Source organism: Drosophila persimilis, unplaced genomic scaffold (genome assembly GCF_003286085.1).
Source record: "Drosophila persimilis strain 14011-0111.01,24,50 unplaced genomic scaffold, DperRS2 tig00000002-arrow-pilon, whole genome shotgun sequence".
In the NCBI taxonomy this organism is placed as follows: Eukaryota; Metazoa; Arthropoda; class Insecta; order Diptera; family Drosophilidae; genus Drosophila; species Drosophila persimilis.
Window position 1 is genome coordinate 14,926,479 of NW_020825289.1, and position 25,126 is coordinate 14,951,604.

At 47.1% G+C, this 25,126-nt stretch overlaps 1 protein-coding gene across 6 annotated transcripts; it reads left to right on the forward strand.

Moving 5' to 3' along the window:
• Positions 1–4,471: 4,471 nt before the first annotated feature.
• Positions 4,472–24,871, forward strand: LOC6592526 (high affinity cAMP-specific and IBMX-insensitive 3',5'-cyclic phosphodiesterase 8). 6 transcript variants are annotated; one of them, XM_026985159.1, is made up of 19 exons: positions 4,472–4,567; positions 9,557–10,335; positions 10,419–10,503; positions 16,818–16,942; positions 19,197–19,253; positions 19,373–19,578; positions 19,768–19,827; positions 19,919–19,973; positions 20,073–20,171; positions 20,739–20,849; positions 20,967–21,136; positions 21,225–21,435; positions 22,745–22,912; positions 22,974–23,072; positions 23,160–23,408; positions 23,505–23,727; positions 23,803–23,960; positions 24,029–24,299; positions 24,374–24,871. In XM_026985159.1, the coding sequence occupies exons 2-19, from the start codon at positions 10,012–10,014 to the stop codon at positions 24,514–24,516; spliced, it is 2,814 nt and encodes a 937-aa protein (XP_026840960.1). In that variant the 5' UTR covers positions 4,472–4,567; positions 9,557–10,011; the 3' UTR covers positions 24,517–24,871. The 6 variants fall into 6 exon arrangements, with proteins under 6 accessions (XP_026840960.1, XP_026840961.1, XP_026840964.1 ...); XM_026985160.1 differs by having other exon boundaries at positions 22,772–22,912; XM_026985163.1 differs by lacking the exons at positions 4,472–4,567; positions 9,557–10,335; positions 10,419–10,503 and adding an exon at positions 13,799–14,000.
• Positions 24,872–25,126: the final 255 nt, after the last annotated feature.

Below are 25,126 nucleotides of genomic sequence, written 5' to 3' on the forward strand. Positions count from 1 at the left end.
CAGCATAATGACTTACGGACGCAACTTTGTTATGCCCCGGCAATGAGCCTTGATAAGTGGCAAGTGCGTTTAGAACCATGGCTATAAACGGATAAAGCCTGGGCCTGAGTGGTTTCCCTTGCCCTGGCCCACTCACGGCTGCTACAATCGCTCTGAAAATTTATGAAACACTGAATCATCTTCATATATTTCCTATTAAAATTTGCTGTTTCTTTAATTTCTTGCTATTAAGCCTTGAGCTTTTGGCCAGTACAGCTTAGCGATTAAAAGCTGGCTTTAAAGGTTGCAGAATTATTCTCAAGTCTCTGTACAAAATCTGCCCAACGACAACAACTGATTCCAAGGGTAATGGAAATTTCTGAGACGTCATTTGATGGCAAAGCCACAGATATTTATACTATACTCTCTGTGCTGCAATTATTTCAATGAAATTTATGAAAATTATTGTGGTTTTGGGGGGGATTTCAAACAGCGTTTGAAGTTTACTTTGTGGTTGCAATTTGTCAGGAATTTCCATTTAATCAAATGTCCTGTGCACCAGGAATGCGGCTAGCGACTGTCATTGGTCAATCAGAGCTATTCAATTAGCAATAAATAAACAAAGCCAACAACTTGTTGCAGATGATTGCAGCAGAGACCAGCTGACAGCCAGGTGTAACAAATGGCGAATATAAAGAATAAATAACTCCCAGGGGAATGCTGCAGGTCACGTGCTGTGAATGTGTTCGGTCTCGAATTACCCAACTAATCAGGAAGCGGCCCCTCCATAAATCGTGAATATTTTGTTGCGAGGAGAAGAAGCAGTGGCATGGCTGCGAGCATTTTCTTGCTGACACAAAGGAACGAATAACCAAAAACATTACATTACAGAAATTAGCCCCAAACAATGGAAAGCGCAGGGAACGGCAACTGGGAAATATATGTATTTATTTATGGATGATATGTACCTACACATATATTAAACATACATGTGTATGTATATTGATGTTGCTGCTCAAATTAAAGGCCAATAATACAGTAATAAAGTTGGCATCGCACCCAATCGGCCTATGGCCACCCAAAGCCCAACCGAACCAAATCACCCACAGAGACACCCACAAACACAGCTATACTTGGGGGCAGACACACACGCACCTTGACAGGCAGCGGCGCTTAAAAGTATTTATAAATTTTATATAATGTGCTTTCGTGCACAAGATACAGGACGTATCCCTCCCCGCTTCCCCGCCTCCCCGCCTCCAATGCCCAATGCCCCCCAGCATGAGGTACATAAAGTACAATAGCGGTTTGCCCTTTTTGGTGCCGAGCGGGAAGTAACCTCTATTATTTACCAATACAAACTAAGCTTTAAAAAAGAAATGTAAAATTACCCAGCTGATGTGTGGGGCAGCGGGGAAGGCCCGAGCACGAGCACGAACAGGAGCAGGAGCACGAGCACGAAAAGGATAAAAGAAGACGCACGCGGCACGAGCACGAGCGGGAGACAAACATGTTTACCCCCAGTCACACACACATCGCATCGCATAGCATCACATGTTTAATACAACAATTGTGTGGCTTTTTTAGTACACAGAGTGCGACGGAGGGGAGGAGTCATTGTGCATGTGTTTATATGGTATGGTATGTGTGTGCGTGCCTGCCGCGGCTCGACCTACGGCCTGTACGCAAGCAACAGTTGTCCCGCAGCTCGACAGAATGTTGCCGAGCATAAAAGCTTGCCACTGCAGGCAGCGGCAGGCACAGCAGCGGCGACAGCGACGCCTGCGCATTACGCCCTGCCTTCGTCGGACGAAAGATTGTTGCCTACTTCTGGGGGCAAGCGACAGCAGGAGCAGCAGGAATATGTACAATGAAAATACATACATTCATTCATCCCTCCTAAGGTTCCCTGGGAAGCTTGGCTGGGAGCAGCGCGGAGGCAGCTTCAACTTCACCCTTATCAGAAAGCTCTCCACTCACACAAACACACATACAGGTATCACCGTTTTGTATCTCAACATTTGCGGGCATGCAACAAGCATGCTTTGTTTGTATCCGTGTGTGCGGCAGAGGCGGGGAAGCGTCTCCTTCTGCTGTTGCTGCTGTTGCTGCTGCTGCTGCTGGGGCTGCTCAACATAAGCGTTCGGGTGTCACGATGATGTGGAACGACCACGACGACTACAACGACGCCGACGACGGGAACAGAACAGCACTCGACTTATGTAGAATTTTTTGCACACTTGAGAGTTTAGTTCAGTTTTGGCAGAATTGATAGATACTCGTACCCGCAGCGCAGCTCGCAGTTGTACCGTTTGCGGCAGATATAGATACAGATACAAACGCACACAGGCACACAGCCACAACAGCACAGACACTGGCACTGGCACAGGTTTTCCCCGCTGTTTTTGGACTCACTGGCTTGCCTAACTGACTGCCTGACTGCCCGTCAGTCTGGGCCACATCGTGTCTATCCATTGCCATTAGGCAGAAGGCAGAACCAGCGCCAGAACCAAAGCCAAAGCCAAATGTAAAAGCAAAAGCCAAACCAAAATCGGCAGCACGCTTCCAGTGGGAAAACATTCCGCTTGTTCCCGCTGCTACCGACGCGTCGGTCGGTCCTAGTCCGTCAATGAATCTACGTTGATTTTTTTATCGGCTCGCAATTGTGATTTACAATACAACCAACCACCACAAATATATGTATATACTTTATATATACATATATAAACGTACAATCCACCACAGATCCCCGAGTGCATTCAGCGGCAAAAAATTAAAGTTAAAGTGCTTTCCAGTGCTCGAAGTTCTCTAGGTATCACAGGACTGTCATCAGGCTGCAATTCTCAAGCAATTTGCATAAGGTAATACATTTTCCCCCGAAGCCCCCGAGCCCCAATCCCCAATCCCCAAAACCCCGTTGTGCCAAATTGATGTGAATATGGTGTTACCCCTTAGGAAGCCTCGGCATGTCGTGATTTTTCTCTCCCTCCCCCAAAAAACTAGCTCCAGCTAATTGATAGTGGAGCCAAGCCAGGAGTTTGGGAGCTCAGGCAAACGCAATTACAATTACCAGATGAAGGAAGGAAAAAACAGCAAATATGCTCTTACTAGGATGAATATAAGCTCATCAAGGGGGCCAGGCACAAGCACAGGCACAAGAACTGTTCCGTGCATATGCGTGTATGAGTGTGTTTGTGTACTTTTGCATGTGTTTTGTGTGTGTGTTTTTGTGAGTTTGTGTGCCGGGGTCTCAGTAAAGTTAAGCTGCTTGCGGGATGCAGAGAGTCCTACCAGAGCAAGAGTGGGTTGGGTTTCGCCGGGGTGAAAGGTACGAATATATACTACTTGATTGAATAGCCGGACGAGTCATCCCTGATTTTTTCCATTGATTCCACTTCCATTGAGTAGTGCAGCTCTGCTATCAACAAAATGACAGCAACACTGACAGTGTCACAGGAAATGCTTCAAAGTCCGGATCAATAAACAGTTTGGATCTCTCTGATTACTCTGATCATAGAAGATGATATTATTCAAAGTAGATTTGAACTTTATCTCGTAATCTGTGGATATACACCTTCCACTCCTAATCATACACACTTCCACAGTGATAGAACATGCATCTACATAATAGCAATCCTTACACTTTGTATAAAAGTACCCTTCACAATGGGGGACGAGACACCTATCGATGGGAAGAGCAAAATGGCCGATATTCGGAAAACCATGAACTTTGGGAATCATAGATCTATGATTTTTCCAGCTATAAAAATTTCAAGGTTCATTGTTCCGGTGTATAAAAATACGAATATTCGAATGACACACTCACTGCTTTTTCAATCAAGTAAAGTTTCCAATTAGGTTCCACTTTGCTTTAAGAGCTTTCTTTTTGAATTCTACTAATTTACCAAATTTTAGAAGTCTTGTTTGTTTATAGTCTTTTGACCCGCTAATAATGTCAGAAGGTCCCTATGCATTTCCGTATTTCAATAAACAATCGGTGGAATCTTATTATCTCCCATTAAAAGGTAACTCAAATACTTTCCACCGGGTCCACCAACTCCCCTTGATATATATCGAACAGCCTGAACTCTCTCACGCGATCAGCTCCAACGCAATGTGCTCTCTGCTCTCCCTTGCGCTCAGCTATTTGGCTTTGATTTCTTTTCTTCGGTGCACACATGTGTGCATACATATATGTATGTTTATTCATTCTGCTGCCTCTCACAGCTCTCTTGCGCTCTCAAGCTCAGACTCTGATACATACTTGTTGTACTCGTACTTCTCGTTCGCGCTGTTGTTGTTGCTGCTGTTGTCGGTATCGTCGCTCTCAGAGATTGTTTTAGTTTTTCTACCATTTGGTTGCTTTTCGTTCGTTTGCCTTTTGCGCTCCGTGCGTCTGTGTTTCGTTTCGTTTTCTTTTGTGTGTTTCGTACGAGCCGGAGCTGGGAGCAAAATCATTTCATTTGACGTTTTGCTTTGACAGGCAACCGTCGCCGTCGATCGCCGCTCTGTTTCGATTCGATCCGATCCGCTCGCTCATTCTCGGGGTCGGTCTGATCGTCGTCGTCGTCGTCGTCGTCTTTTAGTTGTGAGTCCCGTGCATCTTACGCAGAAAGCACTACACTCCCCCACCCACTAAAAACAGTGCCAGCCACCCCCCTCTCTCCAGTTCCAACTCCGCTGTAATCGAATATCATATTCATTCGATTGCTGATCAATATGCGTGTGTGTGTGCGTGTGTGTGCCTGTGTGTTGGCAGAAGCAGCAAAGGCAGCGGCATCGGCAGAAGCAGCAGCAGCAGCAGTAAATATGAGCCAATTGTATCTCTCAGATACTTCGTGGTGTTATCGGTGCCGCTGCTGCTGCTGCTACTACATTTGTGTGACGACACAGTGGGTGCTGCCGCTGCTATTATTATTTTTAATGCATTGCATTTACGATTCGTGTATCTACATACATATTTTGCAATATCTTGTGCGTCAACAGCAACAACAAGCACACAACACAGCACAGCACAGCACAATACCACATCCGTGCGATGAACGTGACCTCCCGCGTATTAAAATAAATTCTAATTTGTGGAAGAACGAAAGAGCAACGAAAATTGTATTCTTATTGTTATTCTGGCGATACATACACATGTACACATGTACATATATTATATGCGCGAAGAAGTGCCGCCGAGTATCTATGAGAGCATACTCACTCAGTGTGTTTGTGTGTGTGCGTGTGTCCCCCAATATTTGTCAAGAGTGCGTATTCCCCCCCGACCCCAAACACCATTGTTCATGTGTATTTGTTTAATTTATATCTAGAGTCTGATATAAATATTAAAATAAGAAAGTATACGTAAGTAGTATATGAAAAAAATCAGAGGCAGCCACAACTAAGCGACGAATTTTCTGGTACGTCAACAGATAATATATTGTGCGAGATATACATATACATATATGTATATACATACGTTTGTTCTGGTTGGACATTTCTGTTTTAATTTTCGCGGAATTTCGACTGGGGGAGGGGGGCACTTCTTACACACAGTTGGATACAGATACAAGATATAGTTAGCCCCAATCGGTTGTATATCCACCTTGAAAGTGCCCGAGTCGTCTGGCAGGTGCCCTCCAAAAAGATCATAAAATAAAATAACATAAAATATAATAAAATTTCGGTTAAAAGTAGTTGACGGAGCGGGAGGGGAACTTCTCATGCAACTGGCGTCGCAAAAACATTTTCAGTTTTTAATTTATCTGAATACGGCCTGAATACGACGCTGGGACGGTGAGACCGGTGGGGCCGGGGGCAGGGGGGTACATGGCTTCCCATAAAAATACCGCTTAAAATGTTGTCGCAGTGTCCGCTCGGTGGCAAGTCCGTGTCCGTGCAGGGGGTGGCGAGGGGGTGGGGAGTCGAGAAGTAAGGTTGCCATAAACAATGCGAAAAATATCGCTTCGCTGTACTTATAAACAAGCCACAATAAATTTGCAATTGGCGTTCGCATTTTGCATTTTTCATTTTTCATTATTTCAGACTCGTTTCGATTTTTGGGCCCCCTTTCGATTTTGTGTATATCGAGGGACTCGTGGGGGGACTGACCCATTTCGGCGATTATCTAATGACTGATTTCTACATATGTACATACATACGTACAGTATAGTATTGTATTGTACAGTATATACGCGTACACATATTCATTCCGTAGATTCCTTTTCATTTTCACTATCTGTGCGATAGGTGGGTAGGCCCTCCCACTCTCCCACTCCCTCTACCAATCAGTATTTTTCGTGGTGGGCTTAATTAATTCTCGATTTTAACTGTTTATTAAAAGGGAATGAATGCTTTCGACTGATATTGTCGAGAGCTGTCGAGTTGTTGGTGTAACGCTAAGACGCGCGGGGTGTTTGGTATTGTTAACAGCAAATAAATCCGCATAGCTACCCTGCATACTGATGGGGGAATATTCAGCGGAACGGAATTCGAACGCACCAAACAACAAATAAACACCAGCAGGGGGCGGAGTGGGGGAAAAGCAAAAGAAAATCATCGAGCAGCTGAACGAAAAGAGCGAGAAATACCTTGTACATTTCTTGTATTATTATAACTACAGTTATGCAACCTGCAACCTGCACCCTGCACCCTGCAACCCCCCCTTCCAACCCCATAGTTGGCATGTCTGCAGGCTCTTCCGTCCAACTTTATTCGCAGCTCAATTCGCAGTTCGCCAAATGGCGGCGCAGCACGGCTGGCTGTATTGTCAACCGCTTGCGGCAATCAGCACTCACTAATCTGCTCTCTCTCTCGCTCTCTTCTACACCCGCCACAGCTCCCTCTAATCGCAGTAGTGGGACTGGTTCTAGTTGTGATTCCGAATCTGATTCAGATTCTGGATATTCCGTTGCGACACTTTGTGGCCCCCCACCGCCCCTTCCATGCCTTGCACCCATACCCATACACCCATCCATCTATTGTGTTATCTCGCGCTTGAGATCGCCATTTGAAATTCAAATTTTCAACTGGCAAACTCTGTCAAACGGCCGGAAAAGTCTCCCATTGATATTGTAGGCAGAGCCTATGTATATGTATGTCTCTGTCTCTCTCTCTCTCTCTCTCTCTCTCGGCATCTCTGTCTGTCTGCCTGTCTGTGTGCGTGTTCTTTCACGTTCATTATTAATTGGGCAGTGTCCAGCCTTCCGCTTGTAAAAGATTAGTTTCTGTTTCATTGTGAGGCCTCAAGGCCCCCCCTGCGATCATCCACAAACAATTTCGAGGATGTTTGCCGACATTTGGGACCCAAGAGGAAGCTGATTCAGGAGACTTGGAGGAAACTGCGAAATGTATCATGGATTTCCATAATTCACATTACTGTTTTTCCCCATAAGGCTGTCTGTCTCTGTTTTTGCAAAAGTCTAATGTCATACAGCTATGCCATGAGTGCGTGATATCCGAATATCTCTATAGGGAATCAGAGTCGTATAAAATATTTAAAGACGGCGCTATAGGCAGGCATGTAATGTAAACAGAAAACCACAGTCCAGTCCGCTCAGGCAGCTGCAGAACATCAGTTGGCAAAAACTATTAGATACAAAATTGCTGAAATGCGTTTCGATGTTTGGTGTTCGATGTTCTTCTTATGGACTGCGCCAGCTTCGTTTCGTATATGGCCAGGCTCCATTTGATACATACTGATACATATGTACAGCTGCGGCCACGATTATATATTTGTCTGGGAATACGAATACGTAAGTTTGGCTGGCAATTCTATTGGAGACCACAAGCACCTGCATACTAATCGGATTGCCCCAGGCAGCCGTGACGGAGCCTGCTGACTGCTGCAGCCAGTGGCGGGGCCCAACGGAATTTGGCACTTTGTGGGGGCACAGTTGGTTGCATACCGCAAGGCGCTGTAGCAGGGCAGAGCAGAGCTTGGCAGCAAGATGCCACCTGTCCTTGGCAACAAATTACGTAGACGTACATGTACCCACGGGGAGGGGGCAGGGCGCTCTTTATTTATTTGAAAACTTAAATGAGCCAAAGTGAACAGCGAAAGCCATTATTTGTTCGTTTTAATATGGCCCGCGTCTAAAAATAATTTGTTTAAATCAACAAACACACCATAGACTAGACTACACCGATCTGTGCATACTCGATGGGGAATCTATCGTGTTTACCTCCTCTCCCCCACTCTCACCTACCTCCTCTATCCCATTGTCTTGGCTGGGACTGGTGCTGGCGCTGTGAGATGTGGATGATGCCTTTGTTGGCTCTGGGGCTGTTTATCTTCCTGTTTGCGCCTTCTGTAGTGACGCCTTTGTCTTTTGCAACCGACAATGCAACAGTCGGAGGCACCCAGCTGGAGAGACAACAAGTCTCCTTATAGATACATAGTACATGTATTTATGCAGATGAAAGACAGCCTCTGCTTTTGCTTTTGCCTTTGCCTTTGACAAGTCAATCAATGTCGCTGGGGATAAGACTATCTCCGGTTTGGCCAGCCACTTCCTCTGGGAGCGGACGCAAACTTTCACCAACAGACATGATCAGGATCCCCTCCAGAAACGGAGGCAGAGAACGGGGTTGAGTGGCATGTTCCGCCCGCTAATTGAAGCAGGTCGTCTTTGAGATGTCAATGTCGAAGGACTTTGCAACTAATATCCGTTCCGTTCTATTGCACATCAGGCACAGTCGTTGCTTGTCAGGGCTTTGCTTTCGTTAAAGACTCCTTTAAAGATTTCGTGCGACTTGGACTGGACACACATACCATCAAATCCATACGCAATAGGGCAATATGGCACGCGAGAAAATCAAGTGTCCGCCAAGCGTCCGCCCTGATGGCTGTCCCTCAGAGTTGTCCAACTTTTGGGACTCCAAAGGGAAGGAGCCGATACAAATCTCGGACTCTGACTCTGACTCTGACTGGGCATTATTCATAGGTAGGTCGGTGGTCCGGTCACGTGCCACGGAGCACCACCTCGCCTTGGCTTCGATAATCATTGCCAATATTTGGGCCTTTATGAATTTATAACAATCAGCCTGAGACGTTTTTTTTCGTTTTTGTTTTTTTTTCTTACGACAATTATGCGGGTGCCTCGTACATTTACGATGAGAGTTTCAATGAAACGACTTGGCCTTCCATGGTTATTCCCTGGCACCAACACAGCACTCAAGTCTTCTCGTAACCGTAATTTAAGGCAGCTCATCGCTTATCATTTGCATTTATCATTGTCAATTAATGGGTTTCTTGGGGTCCGTAGTAGAGTTTCGGCCAAAAGCCAACTAGAGTATAGGTCAGTGATGGCAAACTGAGGGAAGGAAGGGTTCCTTTAAATGCCTTAGAACAATATGGAAATATTCAAAGGTAGAAGGTAGAATAATTGTCACCTTATCCCTGCCTCATCCATAAATATACTCAAATGAATGAATATTTAGGGCTGTGCTGCAGTTTTTCCGTAAACCACATGAGAAATTAAAGAAATGCAGTTCCCCCATGATTATCCGCAAAACTCACAATGCATTTTGATTGGGCCATTAATAACGTACCTTCCTCTCTCCCTGCCATTGCTCTCTCCCCTCTTTTCAGTTTTGGGAAAAATGTGAGGCAGTGGCAAGCCGGCAATCGTCAGTCAATCATTAGACCGCTGCCCAAAAATGTTTCAATTATGTTATCGGCAACCACAAGAAGAGCTACAACAACAATTACAGCAACACCAGAGGCAGCAGCAACTGAATCTTCGAGAGCAATTAAACGTCAGCAGCAGCAGCAACCACAGAGCCGCATTGGCCGTGTCCGAAGGAGCCGAGGCGGAAGAAGCGTAGGCCAGAGCAGGCAAAGCAGTGGAAGAGGAATAGGCAGCCAATCATCCATCCAAGGAACCACAACCGAAACCAAAATCAAAACCAGAACCAGAACCAAATTAATACGTAACCAAGAGCAATTTAGCATAGCAACCGCCACAGGAACACGTCCCGGGTGCCACGTTCAGAGGGTCTAAGGCAGAAGCAGAGCAGAGGAAAAGTCAGAAGCAGGACTTCGACATGGGCTGCTCGCCAAGCACACTCCCCAATTCCGCCTCCGCCTCCGCCAACGCCAACACCAACGCTGGCCCCACTGCAGCCAATTCCGTCCCCCTCTCCCTCGACGCCACTGAAAAGGATGGCAGCCGTCTGTTCTGCATCAAGCTGCGGCGCAGCCGTCTTCGCCGCTGCAGCTGCGGCGGAGTCGCCCTCCAGCAGGGTGACGGCAACGTCAACGGCAGCACTGCGGGCAGTGCAACCTGCGGCAGTGGGACGGGCGATAATCTGTGCCACCAGGTGCTCCTGAATCCGCTTCAGGCCAAGAACGAGGCTGACTACGAAAAGGTAACCAAATACGCCTTCCAATCCCCAATACCCAAGCCCCTCTTGCCCGATCTTACCGTCTTTCAACTTACCGTCTTTCACAGCTAAGCACTGGAAAAAAGGACTCGATTGTGACGGTGGCAGCATTGGGCAACTTCACCCACAGTGTGGTGCGACGTGCCACAGGCAGTAAGTACCCGTTATCTAAATCATTTTCTCCGCTTGATTTTGGGGCAGTTCTTATAGGAACCAATTGCTCTTCCACTCGCCCTTCCAGACTTCATAATAGCAAATATGCTCGTAGATAAGCCCCCAGATTGAAGAACCCTGTTCCTAATCTGAAGTGACAGTGCTCCAACCTCAAGAGCTCCCTCAATGGTAGCTGATAATACAATAATTATCTTTGGAATCTCAGTATTTCAGAAATGCTTAAATATGTACGGGTATTTCCTCCAAGATTTATTGTGGTTTATGGCACAAATCATTCAAGAATCCATCAAGCATCATTCTAATCCAATCAGCTCAAGTGCTAGCCATAACTCTCCCCAGATAAAAGTCAAATCGTGCACAAAAGTCGTACAGGGTATCCGCAGTTCGTTGTTAGGTGATACAGAAGGACAGGCACAGGTAATACGATCGCTGAGAAGTCAGCTGGCGCTTGTCTAAGCTTCAAGCGCAGCTGTTTTGTGGATGACCAATTAACAGTTGCTTGCCGCCCCTCTCCCCTGTCTGGGGCTGGGTTCTGTTCTGGGTCTGGGGCTGAGCTTCGGCTTTCAATAGGAGCTTCGGTGGCAGCAAAGCAATTGTCCAAAGAGCGCGAACGAGCATTACTCTCTGAGTTTCTGTCTGGCCCTGTGGCTGTGTGAAACTTGATCGCTCTCAGCAAATGTGATCGCCGAGAGAGCGCCAAGTTTGCGAGATAAAGCGAAAGAGAGAGCAAAGCTCGCCCCAACATCGCTTCGGCAACAGCTGCTCCCCATGTATGGAGTCATTCGCTTTTAACTGTTTCGTCGCGTCGGTTGCGCGTACTATACGTACCCCTGCATCGCATGTATACCGAAACGCACACATACTCGTATGCATCGTATGCTCCTCCGGCCTGGTCTCTGTAGAATACACTGTAACCGAGGTGTGTGTACGGATTTCGAAAGCCTCACGCACTATGCAAATTTCAAGAGGAGTTTGATCTTGCGGGCGTGGCCAGTCGGTCCCCTTTCCGATGTACACCGGTGCGCGGTGCGGTGCGGTTCGTATCGGTTCTGTTCAGTTCAGTTGAGTTCAGTTCGGTGAGAACTGGTCGCTCCAATCGCGGCCTAATGCAGTGGCACAAATTTGGCAAGTCGTGCCAGTGCATGGCCCAGGGCCAACCAGTCCCGAGCCCCCACCAAACCGAGTGCAATTAAAAAACGCATAGAGCAACAACTTCTCAGATACAATACAAACCCGAAACCATAACCGAATCAGAATCAGAAACAGAAACAGAACCCGAAACAGAAACTGAAACAGCAACGTCGATGTGGAAAAAAACAGCTTGGCATGCTCTAAAATACAGCAACAACCAACCAACCAACCAACAACCCCATACGAAATTCACTCACACTCGGGCACAGGAGGGTATCAAAAAATGTGTTAAAAATCAAAACAAACTTCACAACTAAGTGTGCCACAAAAAGGCAGCAAAAGCAAAAGCAAAAGCAAAAGCAACAAGAACAAGTGTAACGAGTAGCAATCCACAATCCACGACTAGAATTTGTATCTGTGTATCTGTCTGCTGGTCAATACATCCACCCGTCCATCCATCCATCTGTATCCAGCGCAGCCGTATCTGTATCTGCGCTTCTTTCATTCTTGAATTTGCTCTGCATCAGCTATTGTTTCGCTTTCGTTTCGGCTCATTAGCTGCGAAGATCCGCATACACACCAATACTCGTACACTGCGATTCTTCGATTAATATGCAAAGATTCACATGACAAAATCTGGTTCCCCGATCGTCTGCGGCATCTCTCACTCTACTGCTATATCGCATCTCTCGCTGTAAACAATGGATCGATCGCCCACGATATGGCGCCAAAACATCAATCAAAGCCAAAGAAAACAAACCGAGCGAACGATCGCTCGACAACGATTCATTATGTGTCCTAATCCCACCCCCTGTCGGACTCCGCAGTTTATCAGTTTTCACATCAATTAAATACAAAAGAAATCGTAATTGAATTGATGACCCATCCAATTTACCAATTTTCGCTTAGTAGAACCAGATTCTCCTCCGAATTTTACAGAAATCTTTTATATTTTTCGGGGTTTAGCCGACCACGTGAAGTCATTTCCATGAATATTGCGCGCCAAGTCAGAGAGACCAGAGACCAGAGACCAGAGACCACATCAGACCCGACCCGTCCAGCCCAGTTGGAGATTAGATTATGCCAAAACGAAGACTGCTGAATATTGCTCGCACCGAACACCCAACACCCCCGCCCTTGGGCTGCTTGGGAAGCCCCCTGTCGTCCGGCCACAAAACGGCCACAGTTGGTATCAATATGGAGCCATTGTTATATGGCCAGTGTCCCGTATGTCCCGTGTGCCATGTCCGGCTATCAACGGCGAGTATCGCTGAGCAAAGAAGATCGCGCGGTGGCAGATAAAGTCCCTGTCTGTCCCTCCCTTCGGACAGTTTGATTCCGATTTGGGGCCACCACGACTGCTACTCGTATGTGAATCCAATAAAGCGCACACAGGCCACGCTCATAGATAGAATAGATGTAGATTGTGCACGCGTTTCTCCCATTCCCATACCCATGCCCATGCCCATTTCCATGAGCTGTATCTGTATCTGCATCTGCAACTGTATCTGTGGCAGTATCTGCCCCACACACACACACACACACACACACACTCACACACGGTGTGCGGGGGCTAAACATCTGAATACTATGAGCAAACTTGGCTGATATTATCTTATCACAAATTAATTGGTTGCCATGACAGCGACACAAGGCGCAAAAGGCCCCAAAAGCACCAAAAAATGATCGGCCAACGTTGGCGGCTCTGAGCCGCTGCTGCCTTCCGGCTCTGGCCCTGCCCCTGCCCCTGCCCCACCGAGAGGTGGATAATCCGCTCTTTGTATTAAAATTTAATTTTCTTCTGGCTATTTGTGATTCCATTGCACCTGCCCGCTCCCTCCCTCCACCCCTTCCCCCTGTTCCATTTGCGTGTTTTTCTATTTCTCTAAGCGCCTTAGATACGCCTCACTGTACGCGTAGATACAAATGTATCTGGCAGCCCAGCAGACCGTCAGTTTACCCTGAAGCGCACCTTCTGCTGCCGTTGTCGCTGCTGCTGCGGCTGCTGCCACTGCCACTGGCTCTGTTGGCTTCAGAATCCGTGCGAGAATTATCATCTGGCAAACAGTTCTTCATAACGGATTAGAGCGGACGTTGTTTCTAGTCTGGGGTCGCCTTTTGCCACCCAGCCCATCCGAGCGTCTCTTGGCCACTTGGCTCCCAGATTTTCAGTCTCAGTTTCCATTTCAGTTTTCGTTTAAATGTGATTTCAGTGTGAATTCGGATGTGGTGGCGCGAATATCCCCAATCGATCAACCTATCCTCGTAGGCCTTGCAGTGCAGCACTTCTGTGAAACTTGCACTCTAATTTTTCTGTTCTTGCCGTGCCCTAATGAGCCAGTGTAGTAAGTATCTGCAGCAGTTCAGTGTGGTGTGGTGTGGTGTGGTTTGGTGTGTGTGTGTGTGTGTGTGTGTCTCGAAATAGTTTTCCAAACTTGAAAAGTGGAGTGGATGGATATGGCAGAGGATTGGAGCGGAGTAGAGTGGAGTGGAGTGGAGTGGCGGCTAGAGCCTGTTGCTGGCGACGTCAGCAGGCTGTGTGGCAGGCGGCTGCTGTTCCCTGCCTTTATCTAAGCAATTTATCGATTTTCGTTTAGATTACAACGCGTGTACCGCCCCCCACCCCCCTCTCTCACTCTCTCTCTGTCTCTTTCTCTCACGGAGTGTTCCCTTCCCTTGGCTACCCCTGCCGAAAATATAACACAGACGATAAGATACACTCGACCCATTTGAATAAGCGCAAATATTCTGTCCCCCCTTAGACGGGGGGGCGCGGGCAGTGCTGTACATACACGTATTACGTACACATTCGTACACTCGACTTTTGTATATGGATCTCGTAGAGCCCCTGTACACACTCGGACTACATGCAGAGCCTGACGCTGAAGCATTCTCTCTCTCTCCCCAGGTCCCTCTTTGACCCTAACTTTGTGGGTACTTTCCCCCTGGATAGTTTTTTGTTTATGCCCCATTCAGCTGTATGTAAATATTGTATATATTCTCATATAGTATGAAAAATACATATCTTTCGGGCAGGAGTTCTCGCATGCATGTGGAGCAGTTTATCATTACGCACTAATTGTGCGAAATCAATGCCACACAGACAGATAAACGAACGGATAAAGCGGCAACCAAACAACATACAAAACAATACTAGTGCACATAGATGACAATTAACATAATGCCACGAAAATAATCAAAATTTGTGTGTTGGTTCATTTGCAAACTACCCACAAAAAAACAAAAACAAAAACCACCCAAATAACCATTCAACCCGCCCGTCGAGCGTCGGGAAAGGCGAGTCGGGAAAGAAAGGGAATAGAACCGCATAAACAATGATAATTTCGAGTCAGCCAAACTTGGCTGGAAGCACGCCTACAACCACTGCCACCTCCCCAGTACCAGTACCAGTACTCGTACCCGCCTCGGTCAGTGGCGCACACACGAGTGAAGAAAGTGTTGAGAGTGCCAGTGCCCCAAGCGGTTGCAATTGTGTGGGGCAAGCGGGTGTGGGTGTGCATGTGAAGGTGGGTATGGATGGGCCAGTGGGCGTGGGGGCCAGACAAACGCCAGCCATGGAGGCAACAACAACAACAGCAACAGCAGAAGGCAGCAGAGATTCATTAACGCGTCCGGCCTCCGAGTCCGAGCTGGCTGTGGGTAAGGTTCTTCTACGGTTCTACGGTTGGGCCCCTGCCCTCTCTATCTCTCTCTCTTCAGGGGTTAAAGTTGAGGTTGATGATGCGGTTAACAAGCGTGTGCCCGGGCCAGGGGGATCTCTGTAGTATTGCCGTGTGTGGGTTGGATTTTAGTTGTCTGTTTTCCCAGCATAACCCTGAAAAGTTGTGCTAAATTTCTGCTTCACATAGTTGGTTTTCGGCAATTAAATATTACGAGCGAAATTTGTGCATCCCATCAAGTGCTGCGTAAATTGTTTTAGCAAATTCCCAGAAATATTCTCAACCGAAATTCTGCACTAGCATAAAGCTTTACTCGAGTACACGTAAATATATTAGAAAAGTTATCCGAAACTGTAAAATTTGATATAATTAGCATTTCATTTCATTCTTCAGTTAAAAACATTCCCTTCAATTTTCGGCGAACCTTTTTGGGGCCAAAACATTGTTTATGAAAGTTCCCAGGAACCGCAGAATTTTAATTTCCTTTTAGCTTAAGGAATGCTGATGCTCAACAGGAGGAGCGTTTAAGAACTCCCTGCTGGAATGTGTTCCCTTATATGATTTCTTAATATATTTACACGATTTCTGGGGCATTATAGCTTGAATGGGAAATCCCACAATAAAGTAGTTGTCTGTCTGGAGGTGCGGCTTGTCCGCATACGAACGATGGTCGAATCGAAGAAGAGAGTTTGGTCAAGGAGCCCCAAAGATTCCCCAAAAGATATCCTTAGTTTTTATTGACTGAGTTATCTTTTAGTCTTCCGTCTGACAGTTGAACAGAAATGTTTTCAATTTGCATTTACCTCTTGATTCCTATAAGTAATAACGAACATGATAAATTGACTTGATGAATATTGTATAGACATAAGTGAAACTTTCCCTGGTAAATCATATTCCACGCAAGGATACTCTGAGCTTCGACTGAGCTTGAAGTTCCCCTTCAGTCCCAATCTCTTCTTGGGTTTCTCATTAAATGAAATACAATTTGTGCGGCTTAGTTCCCACTCGGGTTTCTGGCACTTCTCTCGAGCTGCCGTCAGTGACAGAGATAGAAACCTGCCCTGACCCCAAGGATCCAGTACCCTTTGGGGCCTCAGATCTGGCCGTGCCCATGCCCGTGCCCGTACGTGTGGCTATGTAGTGAGCCTTTTTGTGCATGTGTGTTGTATGTGTGTGAGAAAGTGGGCCTTCCTTCGGTTTATAAAGTGTTTTTGAAATGCCAACGCTTATAATTAAATAAAACGTGCAACAAGAGAAATTAATGGGCGTGCGTGTGCTTGTCACTGTCCCCCTGTCCTGCTGTCCTGCTCTGCCTGTGTGTGGGAATTTGTGTGGTGTCCATTCATCTTGATTGTGTGCGTGCGGGCAGCCCAAAAGTATGCAGCACTTTCCCTGTCAGAAAAACGCCCCGAAATGTAGCATACTTCTCAGCGTCGCATGTCTATAGCTATCATCTTAAACTCTTTTTGTTATACCCTACAGGCACCGGCACTGGCACATCGGGCACCAGTTCATCCGGTGGCGGCGGTAACAATCGGCCAGGTCATCGAAAGTCATCGCTCGCCCTCGCCCTCACCCCCGAGGATGACCCAATGGATGTGTATCAGGTGAGTGTCCATGTCCACATAAGGATCCACTGGATCCAAAGAGAGGTGGCTAGGCACGGTAAGTTGGGGACCGCATGGCTGTTACGTCTTTTGATAAGATCTTATCTTATCAGAACTCGGTTTATGGCAGCAGAGAGCAATACAGAGCGGAGAGCATGGCAAAGTGTTGCGCTTTTCGCTCTACATTCCGCTTTAAATAGCCGCTCACCCATACCAGAGCACTGTGATATGCATGCCGGAATGTGTGTGTGTGTGTGTGTGTTTTGCTTATAAACAATAGGCTACCAGAGAAATCAAATCAATTAACATTGAAGGTGGGAAATCAAAAAGCAAAGAAAGAAAAAAAGATTATACCCCGTCGCTGTCGATCGACGTTTTCAGTTGGATGTTTGAGCGTCGCCGAGTCGCGTTTCGACCACAAATCAAAAAACTGTGAATTACTACGTGCCACCTAGAATTGATTGAGATTTGGATACAAATATACACAGATACCATCACGGATAGAGATAGAGACGGAGATAGAGAAAGAAATACAGATACGATCGAGATTGTCGCATGGAAAATGCCAGGGCCTGGATCGCGTCTGTGTCTGTTGAGGCTTATGCAAACAACTTGTTATTGATCTAAGACATTGGACCGCTCAAGTGCTTAGCGTAATTGTCATTGTTATATTGTCATAGTTATTGCCATTGCGATTCCGATTGCGGCACAGTGAGTGAGTTACTGAGTGAGTGACTCCGAGTGTCGTCCGAGTGTCGTCCGAGTGTCGTCTGAGTGCAGTTTTATAATTAGCTGAAATGCGCAATTGCTTGCCAAAACTCACGAATGTCTTTCGCCGCAAATCCTCCGCGAAATCGTCGGCAACTGGCAACCGTGCAAATCATTCGAATGATTGCCTCTCCGACAGCGACTCGGAGCAGTACACTGCGGTGGCCATGTCTGGCGGGGCTTTAGCCATTCCGTCGCCACAGTCCGATCAGCCGCACGATAATAATAATAAGAGACCACCGCACACGGATGGCGATAGCAGCTATAGCCGGCTGATAAGTGGCTCGCACTTGGAGACAGTGGCAGTGGCGCCAAATGTCCGCATCCGTACGATGGACGAAAGCTCCTTCACGGAAATGAGAGTGGAAGCGATTTCGGGGCAGGCTCCCGGTCCTACTTCCGGTCCTACTCCCGGTCCAGCGCGGCTTTCTGTACCAATTCCCGGGCGTAATTCCATTTCGTTGCCATTTGCGGGGCTCGGTTCGAGCAAAACGCCCGAGGAAATGGAACTGGAATATGAGGCGAATGTGAAGGCCGAAGGCGGAGACATTGTGACACCCCTGCGCCGAAACACCAACACCACCGGCACGAGGCCGCACAGTATGGCCCAGAACGGGGGACGCAGTGCGTCGCTGCAGCCGGAAATAGTCGAGGCCATACGCAATTTAGACGTCCAGGGGCTCTTTTTCAACAATCTCGCAATGGAGGACGGGGACTCTGAGTCGGACTCCCAGTGTCATGAAGATGCTGTGGTACTGCGGCGCAAGGTCGCCGGCCTGGAGCGCAAATCCTGCAGCCTCTACGAGCGGCGTATGCCCAAGATGCCGAAGCTCCATCTGATGGTAGCAGGAAAAAAGCCGCAGCCGCAGCCGCAACAGCAACCCGAAGATGATGATGATGAGTACAAAGTTTTTCAGGTAGTTTACAGGTGCAAGAAAAGAGATGTAACAGAAACCCCAATCCTATCCGTTTGAAGTTGCGGGAAATTTCTGGGAAATATTGCTTGTACATTTTCATTCCCGTAACTGACATGGAGCTCATCCCGCGTCTGTCTCTCGGCAAATCCCTGCCTTTCGCATATCGTATTAAAAAGCAGCACAAAGCAGACATCTGTACAGCCAGTCACAGAGTTTGAAGTCAGAGCCAGCGATTTTATTTTAATTTATCATCATTTAAGCGACACGAGCGTCACACACGCATTGTACGCGTATCTGCCAGATACACAGAGCACACACACACACACAGATCCAGATACAGATATACAACATGACGGTGTGGCGGACAAACGGACAGGCACGGACAGGCAGTGGGGGTATGAAGCGAAGCCAGGTTAAGCCCTCTTATTTTGATGGAAAATCCAGAGAAGCTGTAGATTTTTATTTAATTTTACACGTTGTTTCACCTGTCCTCCCGCCACTCAACTGTCTCCCTCTCTCTCTCTCTTTCTCTCTCTCTCGCTCACTGACATTTCTACTTCTCTTTGCAGCGAAATCTCATGGACTTGAAATATCCAACCGTGCTACCACCGAATCCTCAACTTAAGGTAAGCGTAAGCTCTACTCCAGCCAGACCTGCCCCATTCAATCAATGCAATGGCTGTCCCGTCCCGTCCCGTCCCGTCCATCTCCATCTTCTATTTCCATCTCCGTTTCCGTTTTCCAGGCTCTTTTAGTTTTCCACAAATCGGATAGCATCTGTGAGGCGGTCGCCTCCGCCTGCCAGCGCCACCAGCTGGACGTAACGCTGGTCAAGTCGAAGGAGGAGGCCCTGGACACGCTCCAGAAGTCGTATGCCACCGCCCAATGCTACCATCTAATCATAATTGATGCGCGCTCCTCGAAAAATCTAGATGCCGAGCATATTGCAAGGTAAGATATGCGGTTCGGGTTCGGTTCGGCAACCAAAAATATATCTACATGAGTTGGGTCTCTCTCTCGTCTTAGGGGCTGCTCAAGTTTATATAAGTTTGGTCGAAAAGTTTTCCCAACTTTTTCATTTTGATAAACTTTACACTTTGCTATAAAACTTGCTTCTCTCTCTCTCTCTCTCCTCATCAGAACAATACGTCATACACATGGACACCATTTAACGACAATAATTGCCGTCTGCAAGAAGAGGTAAGTGGCAAGAACACGCCTAGCCATGCCCTGGCAGTTACTCAATCAACTTCGTCTGCTGGAGCCTTAAATAACGAACGACTCTTTGCAGTTTCTTCGAAAAGGATGATGTGCTAATTGCTCTATTGGACGCTGGCGTTAATAGAGTAAGTTTCCTGTTAATTGGCCCATCGGCAGCTTAAAAAGAGGCCAAAACGAGAAACATACTATATACCAGATGCTCATCGGGGTCTATTATTCCACAGTGCGTAGCCGAGACGACAAACCTGGCCATGTGCAGTGTGGAGCTGAAGCAAATACTGCACTCGATCATACGGCCCCACAATGTCATGTCCACTCAACAGGTAATCAAGTTAATGTCCTTCTCCTTGGGGTTGCTTGACAGGGAATGCGCTCGCTCTGTCTCGTTCACAAATTAATTCAATTAAATGGTCCAAGTGAAATTGTAAACCACAAGCTCAACGCAGAGCGCCCTTCCTTCACTTGCCTTCCCGTCCTCAATGTAATATGTACCATATATACCCTGTAATCGTAGAGTAGATTAGAGTATAGTGCAAACTACAGTATATTGTGCTTCTCTGGCTCGCATAAACCTTGTGGATATCTGATTATACATACTAGAAACAAACGAAGATAAAGTTTTATTGGGAAAATAAAGCATGACGTCCTCCGTTTTTGGTAATCGATAATAGTTTTAAATTTATGGAACTACTGTTCAATGGTTGTATGTTAATAAGACTCTGATCAAACGACAAAATATAATCTTAATTAGATCAAAATAAGAATCAGAATAGTTCAGAAATAGTACTAAGTGGAAACAAACACAGAAATATCCCGGGTAGCCCATAGTCGTATCGTCCTGTATCTGCTCTCCATTGGCCCGCTAAAACTGTCCTTTGTATCTCCCACAGGCACTCTACACGGCACTGCATCGGCTGAAGGAGGTGGTCCTTATCACGGACGACGTGCTGCGAATACAGTACGCGAACCGTGCCACGGAACGTCTCCTCAACATGCGGCTGGTGAGTGGATGGGTTTTAGGTGCCAGCGCCGCCGCTGCCGCCCCTCCTGTAGTTTTGTGCACTGTGTGCACTAGGTGCAATTGAAGCATTAATGGGATTTGCTTGTTTAACAAACAGGATGAAATCATTAGCAAGCCACTGGCGGACATTTTCGTGTCCGACCTGTCCACCATCAGCGAGCAGGGCAAGAGCATCAAAGAGTTCGATGGGATACTGACAGTGCGACGCAAGAACCAGGAGGGCATCCCCATGCATGTTCGCGTCGTCCCAGTGGCCTGCATCGGGAGGTGAGTTCGATGGTCGGTCCCTTCTCCACTCAGAGCATTAATTGGCAATCTGTCGCTTGCGTTGGGGACCTTTTTCTTTCCGTTGCAGTGCGCCCACTCACTTGATTTTCAACTTTGATGTGCCCGGCGGACAGATGGACTTCATAGCCACCCTGCCGCAGCCAAAGGAGGCGCCGCGCGGCTCCCTACACTCGGTGCGGCGCTGCAGCTTCGATGTGCGGTCCATTGCCTCGGACGGATTGCGGAGGACCAGCCTGGCCAAGCTCACATCCCTGCCGCTGGAGGCCCCAATCACTAAAGTATGACTCCGCTTTGTGCGCTTTCTGGGATTTGAATTGGTTTATGGCTAAAACACGGAAATGCTTCTTGTGCCTATTGGAATGACCCCAAAATGTCGTCCGTGCTTGTATCCGTGTGCGTGTGTATGTGTGTATGCGTGTGTGTGTGTCTGGTTTGTGTGGTGTCCTGGTGTCGTAGTGTCCTGTCATGCCCTGTGGCGCAGCAGCAGCAGCAAAAGCAATAGCATTAGCAACAATATTTGCACAAGAATACAAACCACACACATGCCGCACCACCCACCCACCCGTGCCTGCCATCTACACACAAACACAGGCACACCGGCGATCAGAGCCACCAGAGAACCGCCCCTAAATGCATTTTCAGGAGTAATTCGTTTGTGCTCTGTCCACAAATGTTTGCACTCACTCTGCTCTTAATTATCGAATCACTCAATCAATTTACGGTAATATAGTCAGCGAGGAAGCAAAACATTCCATTATCTTCCTCTATTCACTTCCTGCCCTGCCGCTGCCCCTGCCCCTGGCGCTGCAGCGTCAGCAGCATTGTGCTGCTATGCTTTTCTCTAATTATGCGAGCTCGACGTCACTGACGTCATGTTCGAAAATTCGCCTTCGAGATGAGAGTGGCACTCACTCTCTTTCAAAGCAAAGTTGAAAGTAAATTACTACAAGGTGACGGGCCCCGCTCTCGCGACAGCAGTTGTCAAAGCGAATGAAAGCAAATTAGCTGCCGTGAGAACGCTCTTTGGTGAGGCCTCACCTTTTTTGATACACTTTGAGATAAGCAGTTACTTTTCGGCTCTCTTTGATTAGCTTTTTGCTACCGCTGCGACAGTGAGAGAGTAAGAGCGCATAAGATTTTACTGCAAATGCATTTGCGGGCACCGTGTTTCCATGTTTCATCTCTCTGAAGCTCCCTAATTTGTCATCAAAATTTTCCGCCTACTAATCCCAAAAATCAACGCCAAACCGCAACCAAAACAACCTTAATTGCACATCTAAAACAACATTTTTTACATATATTCTCTTTTTATCTCTTATTTGTTATGTTCTCTTTTTTACTTTTATGTTTTGTGTACTCGAACAATGAACCAACTCATAAATACAAATATTAAAAAAAATAATGTACAAACTGTTCGTTCGCACGTTCGCTCGCTCGCTCGATTTGCTCGCTGCGCGTCGCTAACCAAAACAAAAAAAAACAATAATAATAATAAAAAAAAAATGAAACTCAAAACCAACACAACAAAAAACAAATTCAAACCAAAAAAAAAAAACGAAACCAACTGCGCACTCACTCGCACTTTAGATAATTAATTTACTATCACAAGTACAGGAGAATTGTTCGGCCGACGAGGCGCGGCTCATAGACAAGGTCTTGGAGTTCCTGAAGCGCGAGGGACTCTACAGTCCACAAATGAAGGAGATACGAACAGATGATCCCATAGCCACCGATCTAATTGGTGCCCTATTAACGGTAAGTGCAAATGTTCAAATAAAATTAAATAGATCTCGTGATAATCTCTTCCGATCTTCAGGGACCGAGCGTTTACTCCTCGCGGCGAAGCTCGAATGACTCCATCATACGCACAGGCAGTTCTACCCGAACTGCCACCATCGTGCCCGCCAAGATGAAGGTAAGTCGGAAAAAAGCTTGGGAATAAATACATATATGTACATATGTGAATCATTTAGTAATCCAACCACCACCCACCCTCTTCCAGGCCAATCCCATAATAATGGAACTACTTGAAGAATCTCTCAGCTGGGACTTTGATATTTTCAAATTGGAAGAGATCACCGACTACCATCCGCTGCTCTACCTGGGTATGGAAATGTTCCGCCGTTTCGACGTCTTCGCCACTCTGAACATTGAGGAAAATGTGTGCAAGGCCTGGCTGGCAGTCATAGAGGCCCACTACCACAAATCGAACACCTATCACAATAGCACACATGCCGCCGATGTCATGCAGGTGCGTGTCTGTCTGGCCTTCTGGCCATCTGGCCCCTTCCCTCCAATTACCACTTATCTATGTTTATGCTATCAATACTGTATCGTTTATCTGCAGGCCACTGGGGCGTTTATCACGCAGCTGACCAACAAGGACATGATGGTCATGGATCGCATGGAGGAGGCCATGGCTCTGATTGCGGCTGCTGCCCACGATATCGATCATCCTGGTCGCTCCTCGGCCTTTCTGTGTAACTCAAACAGCGCTCTGGCCATACTGTACAATGATCTTACGGTGCTGGAGAACCATCATGCCGCCATCACTTTCAAGCTAACTTTAGGTAAGGAATACCGAAACCAAAACCTCCATACACGTTATGGGATGGAAGGTATCTCTAAGAATCTCTTTCCTGCAGGCGACGATAAGATCAACATATTTAAGAACCTGGACAAGGAAACATACAAATCGGCGCGCAGCACCATTATTGACATGATATTGGCCACCGAGATGACGCGACACTTTGAGCACTTGGCCAAGTTTGTGAGCGTCTTTGGGGGCGAGGAGCCGCGCGAAGTAAGTGAATCCCCCCTTAGTATATGTATGGAATGTATGTACAAAATGGAATCCATCGTATCTCTTAGCATAACCCACAGTCGGATGAGGAGACAGCTATACTCATGCGCCGCATGCTCATCAAGGTGGCCGATGTGAGCAACCCGGCCCGGCCCATGCAGTTCTGCATCGAGTGGGCGCGGCGCATTGCCGAGGAGTACTTCATGCAGACGGACGAGGAGAAGCAGCGGCATTTGCCCATCGTTATGCCCATGTTCGATCGGGCCACATGCAGCATACCAAAGAGCCAGATCGGTTTCATCGAATACATCATACAGGACATGATGCATGCCTGGGAGAGTATGTATTGGATTTATCCTGTGCCTGCGGCAACTTGTTGAATGATCTCTCTCGCTCTCTCGTATCTTCAACAGGCTTCATTGACATGCCCCAGCTCATCACCTACATGCAGATCAACTACTCACAGTGGAAGAAGTACGACGAGCAGGGCGTGAACACATTGGCCGATGTTATGGCCATGCAGCCGCCGATGGTAAAGCTGGCTAATTCCAAATAGCATACGGCCTTCCGGAGATTATTCTCGGGTCTACTGAAGCCACTGCCGGCCCAGGCGCCGGGCACATCCACAATTGGCGAGAATGAACTGGAGGATGCGCTCTAGTGACGGCGCAGGCGTTCCGCCCGTGGCCCCACCTGGCGGCGCAGTTACTCTGCATAATCCTCTCATTGTTGCTGTTGCCCCTCCACACACCTGGATCCAGATACATGTCCAGATCCATTTCCGCTCCATCTGTCATACATATCTCGGATTAACAGGAAGGCGTCGTATGGGTACAGAGGAAGGGGCAGTGCTCCAGTGCTGCCACGCAGTCAACAACACACAAAGTGGTGCCAAGCGGTGTCGCAAAGCAGAAAACAGAAACAAATACCTAACCTAACTAAAGCAAGTTTAAACAATTATTGGGCTGGACTCAAAATTTAATGTTTAAGAAGCATCACAAAAGCGAAATCAATACAGAATCGTAAATGTATATCAAACCTATGTAAATGTGAGTCTGTATGTGTGTGCGTGTATGTCCCCCGTACCACTGTATATGTGTATGTGCTTAGGGTAAAGAAACAAAAAAGGAAAACGCAAAAAACAAAAATAAAAATGAAAATGAAAA

Excerpts from the sequence above, each read along its gene's own strand:
- LOC6592526 (XM_026985157.1), top strand. The coding sequence starts at position 17,740 with ATGCGCAATTGCTTGCCAAAACTCACGAATGTCTTTCGCCGCAAATCC. Across the intron at positions 19,828-19,918 it reads ATTGCCGTCTGCAAGAAGAG|TTTCTTCGAAAAGGATGATG; the intron begins GTAAGTGGCAAG and ends GACTCTTTGCAG. Across the intron at positions 20,172-20,738 it reads ATGTCATGTCCACTCAACAG|GCACTCTACACGGCACTGCA; the intron begins GTAATCAAGTTA and ends TATCTCCCACAG.